The sequence below is a fragment of the Corythoichthys intestinalis genome, chromosome 6 (assembly GCF_030265065.1).
Source record: "Corythoichthys intestinalis isolate RoL2023-P3 chromosome 6, ASM3026506v1, whole genome shotgun sequence".
NCBI lineage: Eukaryota > Metazoa > Chordata > Actinopteri > Syngnathiformes > Syngnathidae > Corythoichthys > Corythoichthys intestinalis.
Genome location: NC_080400.1, coordinates 3,210,558 through 3,222,729, shown reverse-complemented (window position 1 = coordinate 3,222,729; position 12,172 = coordinate 3,210,558). Strand labels below are relative to the sequence as shown.

Genomic DNA, 12,172 nt, shown 5'->3' with positions numbered 1-12,172 from the left:
CTCACCTCCAGTTAGGGTTTTGCTATGGGCAAGAGCAGAAACTGCTTTTTCAGCCTTGTCTGTGTTTTCCGCCATATATATATATATATATATATATATACACAGTGCCTTGCAAAAGTATTCGGCCCCCTTGAATCTTGCAACCTTTCGCCACATTTCAGGCTTCAAACATAAAGATATGAAATTTAATTTTTTTTGTCAAGAATCAACAGCAAGTGGGACACAATCGTGAAGTGGAACAACATTGATTGGATAATTTAAACTTTTTTAACAAATAAAAAACTGAAAAGTGGGGCGTGCAATATTATTCGGCCCCTTTACTTTCAGTGCAGCAAACTCACTCCAGAAGTTCAGTAAGGATCTCTGAATGATCCAATGTTGTCCTAAATGACCGATGATGATAAATAGAATCCACCGGTGTGTAATCAAGTCTCCGTATAAATGCACCTGCTCTGTGATAGTCTCAGGGTTCTGTTTAAAGTGCAGAGAGCATTATGAAAACCAAGGAACACACCAGGCAGGTCCGAGATACTGTTGTGGAGAAGTTTAAAGCCGGATTTGGATACAAAAAGATTTCCCAAGCTTTAAACATCTCAAGGAGCACTGTGCAAGCCATCATATTGAAATGGAAGGAGCATCAGACCACTGCAAATCTACCAAGACCCGGCCGTCCTTCCAAACTTTCTTCTCAAACAAGGAGAAAACTGATCAGAGATGCAGCCAAGAGGCCCATGATCACTCCGGATGAACTGCAGAGATCTACAGCTGAGGTGGGAGAGTCTGTCCATAGGACAACAATCAGTCGTACACTGCACAAATCTGGCCTTTATGGAAGAGTGGCAAGAAGAAAGCCATTTCTCAAAGATATACATAAAGAGTCTCGTTTAAAGTTTGCCACAAGCCACCTGGGAGACACACCAAACATGTGGAAGAAGGTGCTCTGGTCAGATGAAACCAAAATTGAACTTTTTGGCCACAATGAAAAACGATATGTTTGGCGTAAAAGCAACACAGCTCATCACCCTGAACACACCATCCCCACTGTCAAACATGGTGGTGGCAGCATCATGGTTTGGGCCTGCTTTTCTTCAGCAGGGACAGGGAAGATGGTTAAAATTGACGGGAAGATATCTTTCAACAGGACAATGATCCAAAACATAAAGCCAAATCTACAATGGAATGGTTCAAAAATAAAAGTATCCAGGTGTTAGAATGGCCAAGTCAAAGTCCGGACCTGAATCCAATCGAGAATCTGTGGAAAGAGCTGAAGACTGTTGTTCACAAACACTCTCCATCCAACCTCACTGAGCTCGAGCTGTTTTGCAAGGAAGAATGGGCAAGAATGTCAGTCTCTCCATGTGCAAAACTGATAGAAACATACCCCAAGCGACTTGCAGCTGTAATTGGAGCAAAAGGTGGCGCTACAAAGTATTAACACAAGGGGGCCGAATAGTATTGCACGCCCCACTTTTCAGTTTTTTATTTGTTAAAAAAGTTAAAATTATCCAATCAATGTTGTTCCACTTCACGATTGTGTCCCACTTGTTGTTGATTCTTGACAAAAAATTCAAATTTTATATCTTTCTGTTTGAAGCCTGAAATGTGGCGAAAGGTTGCAAGGTTCAAGGGGGCTGAATACTTTTGCAAGGCACTGTATATATATATATATATACACTTGTGAAGAACATAATGTCATGGCTCTCTTGAGTTTCCAGTTATTTCCACAACTCAGATTTTTCTCCGATAGAGTGATTGGAACAGATACTTCTTTGTCACAAAAAACATTCATGAAGTTTGGTTCTTTTATGACTTTATTATGGGTTAACAGAAAAAGTGATCAAATCTGCTGGGTCAAAAATATACATACAGCAACACGAATTAGCAATTTCTTGTGAGTGATTATTGACATGAACAAGTCAGGAAAGTCACTTGGAGCCATTTCAAAGCAGCTGCAGGTCCCAAGAGCAACAGTGCAAACAATTGTTTGCAAGTATAAAGTGCATGGCACTGTTTTGTCACTGCCACGACCAGGAAGAAAACACAAGCTATCACCTGCTGCTGAGAGAAAATTGGTCAGGAGGGTGAAGATTCAACCGAGAATCACCAAAAAGCAGATCTGCCAAGAATTAGAAGCTGCTGGAACACAGGTGTCAGTGTCCACAGTCAAGCATGTTTTGCATCTTCATGGACTGAGAGGCTGCCGTGCAAGAAGGAAGCCCTTGCTCCAAAAGTGGCACTTTAAGGCTCGACTGAAGTTTGCTGCTGATCACATGGACAAAGATAAGACCTTCTGGAGGAAAGTTCTGTGGTCAGACGAAACAAAAATCGAGCTGTTGGGCCACAATGCCCAGCAATATGTTTGGAGGAGAAAAGGTGAGGCCTTTAACCCCAAGTACACCATGCCTACCGTCAAGCACGGTAGTGGTAGTATTATGCTGTGGGGCTGTTTTGCTCCCAATGGAACTTGTGCTTTACAGGGAGTAAATGGGATAATGAAGAAGGAGGATTACCTTCAAATTCTTCAAGATAACCTAAAGTCATCAGCCCGAAGATTGGGTCTTGGGCGCAGTTGGGTGTTCCAACAGGACAATGACCCCAGACACACATCAAAAATGGTAATGGAATGGCTAAATCAGGCTAGAATTAAGATTTTCGAATGGCCTGACTTAAACCCCATTGAGAACTTGTGGACAATGCTGAAAAAACAAGTCCATGTCAGAAAGCCATCAAATTTAACTGAACTGCACCAATTCTGTCAAGAGGAGTGGTCAAAGATTCAACCAGAAGCTTGTGGATGGCTACCAAAAGCGCCTAACTGAAGTGAAAATGGCCAAGGGACATGTTAGCAAATATTAGCGCTGCTGTATGTATATTTTTGACCCAGCAGATTTGATCACTTTTTTCTGTTCACCCATAATAAAGTCATAAAAGAACCGAACTTCATGAAAGTTTTTTGTGACAAAGAAGTATCTGTTCCAATCACTCTTTCGGAGAAAAATCAGAGTTGTAGAAATAACTGGAAACTCAAGAGAGCCATGACATTATGTTCTTCACAAGTGTATGTAAACTTTTGACCACAACTGTATATACAGTGCCCTCCATAATTATGTGTTTTTTAGCTTCTAATACTTTTTTTAATTCAAATAATATGGGACCTTAATAGGAAAAAAAAGAGAAAAATCCAACCTTCAATACAAGTGCATTTGTTCAGTGGGGAAAAAAATCCCACTTAAATAATTATTTGACATCAAATAATGTGTGTCACAATTATTAGCACCCCTGGTGTTAATACTTTGTACAGCCCCCTTTTGCCAACAAAACAGCACCTAATCTTCTCCTATAATATTTCACAAGATGGGAAAAGACAGAAAGAGGGATCTTCAGCCATTCCTCTTTGCAGAATCTCTCTAAACCATCCAGAGACCTGGGTCCTCTCCTCTTCAGCTCACCCCACAGGTTTTCAATGGGGTTGAAGTCTGGGGACTGAGATGGCCATGGGAGGAGCTTGATTTTGTGTCTGGTGAACCATTTCCGTGTAGATTTGGCCATATGTTTAGGGTCATTTTCTTGCTGAAAGACCCAGTGACGACCCATCTTCAGCTTTCGGGCAGAGGGCAACAGATTTTGATTTCAAATATTTCAAAGCATTCATGATGCCATGCACCCTAACAAGGTTCCCAGGGCCTTTGGAAGCGAAACAGCCCCACAGCATCACTGACCCACCCCATACTTCACTAATGTGTGTTCACGTGTGACCAAAGTGTGCTTTGGTCAGATGAGACCAAGATTGAGCTTTTTGGAACCAAACACTCTTAAGTGGGTCTGGCGTGCCACGAAAGATTTGCATGCTGAAAAGCACCTCATACCAACTGTGAAGTATGGGGGTGGGTCAGTGATGCTGTGGGGCTGTTATTATTGGAGAAGATTAGGTGCTGTTTTGTTGGCAAAAGGGGGTTGTACAAAGTATTAACACTAGGGGTGCTAATAATTGTGACACACATTATTTGATGTCAATAATTAATTCTTTATGTGGGATTTTATCCCCAATGAATAAGTGCACTTGTATTGAAGGTTGGATTTTTCTCTTTTTTTCCCATTAAGGTCCCATATTATTTAGAAAAAAAATTATTAGCTAAGCGAAAAAACACATAATTATAAATCCAATAATTATGGAGGGCACTGTATATATATATATACACAGACTTCTTCCTTTTTTCATCTGATTTATTCATAAAATGGCCTCAAACCATTGTCCTCTTTAGACCGTAGTGAAACTACAAAAAAAGTACACAAGCATTGCATTAGCAACAACGTTAGCTTAGCACGCTATACAGGTTCACTAAACATAAAGAAAAAGCGTCTCATACAAAAAATATAACATTTCGCTTACTAACATAATATGTACATTCTTTACAACAACCATACTTATGGACAAATCTTGTCCAAGGATCATATAAGCACAACATTATCAGCCTGAGACGTCGTGCAGCCATAATGAACTGGCTAGAAAACAATAAACCATGTCTCAAAGCGACCACAAGAGTTCGCTGTTAGACAGCACAAAATAACTTGCTGTAAAAGTTAACAAAAGGCAGAATACTGAGCGGGACATGTGCGTTAATCGCGTCAAATATTCTAACGTGATTAATTTAAAAAATTAATTACCGCGCGTTAACGCGATAATTTTGACAGCCCTAATATATATATATATATATATATATGGCGGAAAAAACTCAGGTGACTTGAAGTTCTACTCTGACACCCCCAATTATAATAATAATTTTAAAAAACGGGGTTTCCAGGGTAAAACAGACAAGTTTAAAATAGTGCGGGGGATTAATGCGCCATGAATATGCTATGGCAGCATATTATATGTATATATTTAATTATATCAACAGGAAGTGACCCCAATATATCCCCAAATCAATAGGAAGTGACCTGATACCAACAGGAAGGGACCCTGAAATTCCCCTAAATCAACAGGAAGTGACATGATAGCAACAGGAAGTGATCATGCCCCTAAATCAACAGGAAATGAACCAATATAAACAGGAAGTGACCCCAATGTACCACCAAATCAATAGGACGTGACCCCATAGCTACAGGAAATATATATATATTTTAACATATAAATGTTTTTTTTTCTTTTTAAATTATACAAAACATGGTCATACTTAAGTCTCTGGAACAATTATTTATTCTTTTTTCTAACAAAGATATGAAGGATAACGTGGCTTATTGCTAGCCGTTAGCAACCCTGGCAGTAAAAGTGGGTGGGGCCATTCTAGAAAAAAGGATTGAATGGACAGGCAACATTTTTTTTTGTGGTCTCGATGATGGGCGACTTCGGCGACAGGAAGTTGACACCTAGCGGCACTTCCTGTCACGTGGCAGTTCGTACGCGCCGGCTGTCAGAAGCTAGTCTCGTTCATGTGCGGTTTGGGGCTACCTGTCGGGGGACCGGCTGTTGGTCCCTCGCCACCGGCCGGACTTTCCGGCGAGGCGGCGGCGTCGGGCGGCGGCGAGGAAGCGGGGATGGCGTTACGGCGAGCCGGCGCGGGTGTCTGCGAGCGCGTCGGGCTAGTGGCGGGCGACGCGGGGGCGGCGATTCTAAACGAAGGCTGGCGCGGGCCGGGCGGAGCGGAGAAAACCACGGGAGGCGTCCTCGGGCCGAAGCGCGCCTCCAGCTCGCCGCACGCGGCCAGACTTCGGCGGACGCCCTCCGAGGCGTCGGAGCCTTTGGCTAGTTCCTGGCAGCGTTCCACGAAACTGCCCCTGCGCGTCCAGCCGCCTTCCCGCTCGGCCAAACGGCGGGGTCGCGGGCTGGAGCCGGCGAGGCACTGAGGTCCGAACGCGGCGAAGGCGAAGTTGGGCGGCGGTCCCGAAGGTGAGGATTTAGGGGGCGGAGCTTGGCGAGGAAGACTACCGTAGAGAGAAGGGCCTCTTCCTCCTCCTCCGGAAGAGCAGACGCGATCCGCTCGAAAGCCGTCGCAAGAACCTGAAGACAAACTGAACGCATAGGAAATCATCAATGACATCAACAGTCATCAGTTTTTGGATTAACCCCAAAAACAACAGAAGTGACCTGATCAACAGGAAGCGACCCAAAATGTACTGGAAGTGACGCGTGAATGCCCCAAAATGTACCGTAAGTGATCTGTTCAACAGGAAATGACCAAAAAATGCTCCAATCTTTACAGGAAAGGACCCAAAATGTATAGGAACTGACATGCTAACACCCAAAATGATCAAAAAGTGACCCAAAAATCAACAGAAAATGACACCGCATTGCCCAAAAAATAACTGTCAACAGGAAGTTACCCGTAAATGCCCCAAAACGAACAGAACGTGACCTGATCAACTGGAAGTGACAAAGAAATAACTCGCAATTAACGGCAAGTGAACCAAAAATGAAAATGAAGTGACACAGAACACCCAGTATGATCAAAAAGTGACCCGGAAATGCCCCCAAATCAACAAAAAGTCACAAAAATTACCCCAAAATTATCAGAAAGTAACATGGGAACACCTAAAATGACCCAAAAAAACTGCAAAAATCATCCGGAAAATGATCTGAAATTAACAGGAAGTTACCCAGAGACGTCCCGTGAGTGACCTGATCAACAGGAAATGACCCCAAAAAATGCCCCAATATTTACAGGAAAGGACCCAAAATGTATAGGAAGTGACATGCTAACACCCAAAATGATCAAAAAGTGACCCAAAAATCAACAGAAAATGACACCACATTGCCCAAAAAATAACTGTCAACAGGAAGTTACCCGTAAATGCCCCAAAACGAACAGAACGTGACCTGATCAACTGGAAGTGACAACGAAATAACTCGCAATTAACAGCAAGTGAACCAAAAATGAAAATGAAGTGACACAGAACACCCAGTATGATCAAAAAGTGACCCGGAAATGCCCCCAAATATACAAAAAGTCACAAAAAAATACCTCCAAATTATTGGAAAGTAACATGGGAACACCTAAAATTACCAAAAAACTGCAAAAATCAACCGGAAAATGATCTGAAATCAATAGAAAGTGACGTGGAAACGCCCCAAAAACAAAAGGAAGTGACCAAAATTAACAGGAAGTGAACCAAAATGTACAGGAAATGACACGGGCACACATAAAATTACCAAAAAAACTGCAAAAATCAACAGAAAGTGACCTGAAATAAATAGAAAGTGACTTGCAAAACGCTCCAAAATCAACAAGAAGTGACCAATAAATATGAAGTGACCAAAATGTCCCAATATTATCAGAAAGTGACATGGGAGCACTTAAAATTACCAAAATATGCCCCAATATTTACAGGAAAGGACCCAAAATGTATAGGAAGTGACACGCTAACACCCAAAATGATCAAAAAGTGACCCAAAAATCAACAGAAAATGACACCGAATTGCCCAAAAAATAACTGTGTCAACAGGAAGTTACCCGTAAATGCCCCAAAACGAACAGAACGTGACCTGATCAACTGAAAGTGACTAAGAAATAACTTGCACTTAACAGCAAATGAACCAAAAATGAAAATGAAGTGACACAGAACACCCAGTATGATCAAAAAGTGACCCGGAAATGCCCCCAAATCAACAAAAAGTCACAGAAAAATACCCCAAAATTATCAGAAAGTAACACGGGAACACCTAAAATTACCACAAAAAAAACCCTGCAAAAATCAACCGGAAAATGATCTGAAATCGACAGGAAAGTACCCAATGATGTCCCCAAAACAACAAAGTAACCGAAATTAACAAGAAGTTAACCAAAATGTACAGGAAATGATATGGGCACACATAAAATTACCAAAAAAACTGCAAAAATCAACACAAAGTGACCTGAAATCAATAGAAAGTGACCTGGAAACGCCCCAAAATCAACAGAAGTGACCAATAAATACAAAGTGACCAAAATGTCCCAATATTATCAGAAAGTGACATTGGACCTCTTAAAATTACCCACAAAAACTACGCAAAAATCAACCGAAAATGATTTGAAATCTACAGGTTACCCAAAAACAACATGAAGTGACCAAGAAATGCCCAAAAATTGGAAGTGAGCCAAAATGTACATGCAGTGACACTGGAACACCTAAATATGATCAAAAAACTATGCAAAAATCAAGAGAATGTTATCTGAAATCAACAGGAAGTGACTCGGAAATACTCCAAAATCAACAGGAAGTGACCAATAAATAGGAAAAGACCAAAAATGCCGCAAAATATCAGAAAGTGACACGGAAACACCTAAAATTACCAAAAAAACTAAGAAAAAAATCAACAGAAAGTGATGTGAAATCAACAGGAAGTTACTCAGAAATGCCACGATATCCATAGAAGTGACCAAGAAAATACCCCCAAATTAAAAGGAAGTGAGGCAAAATGTACAGGAAGTGACATAGGGACACCTAAAATGATCAAAAAACTATGCAAACATCAACATGATCTGGAATCGACAGGAAGTTACCCAGAAATGCCCCAAACGCAACAGAAAGTGACCAAGAAACGCCTTAAAATTAACAGTAAGCGAGCCAAAACATACCTGACATGACACAATAACACCGAAAATGATCAAATAAACCATGCAAAAATCAACAAAGTGACCTGAAATCTACAGGAAGTGACTCAGATATGCCCCAATGTAAACAGGAAGTGACCAAGAAATGCCCTAAAACGAACAGGAAGTGAGCCAAAAAGTACAGGAAGTGAACTGGAACACTTAAATATGATAAAAAAAACTATGCAATAAAAAAAAAGGTTACCTGAAATCAATAGGAAGTGATCTGGAAATACTCAAAAATCAACAGGAAGTGACCAAAGAATGCCCCAAAAGTATCAGAAAGTGACATGGTAATACCTAAACTGAATTTAAAAAATTATGCAAAAATCAACAGAAAGTAATCTGAAATCTACAGGAAGTTACCCATAAGTGCCACAAATGCAACAGGAAGTGACCAAAAAATGCCACCAAAGTAACAGTAAGTGGGCCAAAACACACCTGACACAAGAACATCTAAAATGACTATGCAAAAATCAACAGAAAGTGACCTGAAATCTACAGGAACTGACCTGGAAATGCCTCAAAATCAACAGGAAGGGACCAAGAAATGCCCCAAAACTAACAGGAAGTGAGCCAAAAAGTACAGGAAGTGACCAAGAAACGTCTAAAAATTAACAGTAAGCGAGCCAAAACGTACCTGACATGACACAAGAACACCGAAAATGATTAAAAAAAAACATGCAAAAATCATCAGAAAGTGACCTGAAATCTACAGGAAGTGACCTGGAAATGCCCCAAAATCAACAGGAAATTACCAATTAATAGGACGTGATCAAAAAATGCCCCAAAATGATCAGAAAGTGACACGGAAACAGCAATAATTGTTAAAAAACTATGCAAAATCAACAGAAAGTGAGCTGAAATTAACAGGAAGTGACTCGGATATGCCCCAATATAAACAGGAAGTGACCGAGAAATGCCCCAAAACTAACAGGAAGTGAGCCAAAAAGTACAGGAAGTGACCAAGAAACGCCTAAAAATTAACAGTAAGCGAGCCAAAACATACCTGACATGACACAATAACACCGAAAATGATCAAATAAACCATGCAAAAATCAACAAAGTGACCTGAAATCTACAGGAAGTTACGGAAATGCCCCAAAATCAACAGAAAGTGACCAATTAATAGGACGTGACCAAAAAATGCCCCAAAATTATCAGAAAGTGACACGGAAACACCTAAAATTATCAAATAAACCATGCAAAAATCAACAAAGTGACCTGAAATCTACAGGAGGTGACCCGGAAATGCCCCAAAATCAACAGGAAATGACCAATGAATAGGACGTGACCAAAAAAATGCCCCAAAATGATCAGAAAGTGACACGGAAACACCAATAATTGTTAAAAAAAAAACTATGCAAAATCAACAGAAAGTGATCTGAAATTAACAGGAAGTGACTCGGATATGCCCCAATATAAACAGAAAGTGACCAAGAAATGCCCCAAAACTAACAGGAAGTGAGCCAAAAAGTACAGGAAGTGACCAAGAAACGCCTAAAAATTAACAGTAAGCGAGCCAAAACGTACCTGACATGACACAATAACACAGAAAATGATCAAATAAACCATGCAAAAATCAACAAAGTGACCTGAAATCTACAGGAAGTGACCCGGAAACGCCCCAAAATCAACAGGAAGTGACCAATAAATAGGACGTGACCAAAAAAATGCCCCAAAATGATCAGAAAGTGACACGGGAACACCTAAAATTATCAAAAAACTATGCAAAAATCAACAGAAAGTGATCTGACATTAACAGGAAGTGACTCAGATATGCCCCAATATAAACAGGAAGTGACCAAGAAATGCCCTAAAACGAACAGGAAGTGAGCCAAAAAGTACAGGAAGTGACCAAGAAACGCCTAAAAATTAACAGTAAGCGAGCCAAAACATACCTGACATGACACAATAACACCGAAAATGATCAAATAAATAGAGGTGTGCAAAATTTCCGATTCTTAGATTATTCGCGATTCGGCCGTGGAAGATTCGAGAACGATTCACAAACATCCAAATTCCGATTATTGAAATATGCCAAGTAAAGCGGAAGTACAACACACTCAGCGCGCCGCGCGGGCTTCGGGACGGAACGGAGCGGGAGTAGCTAAACATTATGCTTCTCATTAACCGGCCCCTCGGGTAATGCCAACGCTCAACTCACGGCTCTAGCTCAACTCATGCCACGAGATAAAAAAACACAACAACATACCTGCCTGCTGCCGAAAAGCTGCTACAAGTACAGCTAAGCTACATAATGTTACGGTAGATATCATTTATATAGGACTAGATGGATTGTAGACTCGGTAGCGGTAGCAGCACACCTGCAAAAAGCTAGATGCGGGCGTTAGTAAACGGCCGCCATCTTAAAGCAGTAAACTTCCCTGCAATGCTGTTGTAGTGAACCTTCCAAGCAAACCTAATTAACTTTTTATCCCAAATACTCCTAAATCGGTAAAATATTGACTTGAATCTATCTTTAAAATAGTTTTAAAACTTTCACATGTCAAAAGTAGACAAAAGGGAAATTATGGAATAACGGGAGCAATTTTAACAACTTTAACGGTTGATTCACAACATTAAATTAATTGAATGTAGTTTAAAGCTGCTGATACAGAATGGGGACTGGAGTTTTTTTATTTAATGTTATTTTTGTATATTTGTTTACTGCTATATGTTAACTTGATACTGAAATAGTAGTTTGGTTTCGCCTGAGAGTATTTTTGAACAATTTTGGAACTAATGTACAAAACTTTATTTTAAAAAAAAAAAAAAAAAAAAAAAGGAGGGGGGTGCATCAATAATCGTTTTATAATCGAATCGGAGCCTCTGAATCGTAATCGTAATCGAATCGTTAGGTGCCCAAAGATTCCCAGCTCTACAAATAAACCATGCAAAAATCAACAAAGTGACCTGAAATCTACAGGAAGTGACCCGGAAATGTCCCAAAATCAACAGGAAGTGACCAATTAATAGGACGTGACTAAAAAATGCCCCAAAATGATCAGAAAGTGACACGGAAACACCAATAATTGTTAAAAAACTATGCAAAATCAACAGAAAGTGATCTGAAATTAACAGGAAGTGACTCGGATATGCCCCAATATAAACAGGAAGTGACCAAGAAATGCCCCAAAACTAACAGGAAGTGAGCCAAAAAGCACAGGAAGTGACCAAGAAACGCCTAAAAATTGACAGTCAGCGAGCCAAAACGTACCTGACATGACACAAGAACACCGAAAATGATAAAAAAAACATGCAAAAATCAACAAAGTGTCCTGAAATCTACAGAAAGTGACCCGGAAATGCCCCAAAATTAAGAGGAAGTGACCAATTAACAGGACGTGACCAAAAAAATGCCCCAAAATTATCAGAAAGTGACACGGGAACACCTAAAATTATCAAAAAACTATGCAAAAATCAACAGAAAGTGATCTGACATTAACAGGAAGTGACTCAGATATGCCCCAATATAAACAGGAAGTGACCAAGAAATGCCCTAAAACGAACAGGAAGTGAGCCAAAAATTACAGGAAGTGAACTGGAACACTTAAATATGATAAAAAAAAAAACTACGCAATAAAAAAAAAAAAGTGACCTGA

General features: G+C 40.3%; 1 protein-coding gene across 2 annotated transcripts in view; it reads right to left on the bottom strand.

Moving 5' to 3' along the window:
- Nucleotides 1–4,226: 4,226 nt before the first annotated feature.
- shkbp1 (SH3KBP1 binding protein 1) overlaps nucleotides 4,227–12,172 on the bottom strand; it is a 61,713-nt gene continuing 53,767 nt past the window's right edge. For both annotated transcript variants that reach the window (XM_057838719.1, XM_057838718.1), the window contains one exon: nucleotides 4,227–6,009. In XM_057838719.1, coding sequence (XP_057694702.1) covers nucleotides 5,412–6,009 — 598 coding nt within the window. In that variant the 3' untranslated portion in view covers nucleotides 4,227–5,411. The remainder of the gene's footprint in view (nucleotides 6,010–12,172) is intronic.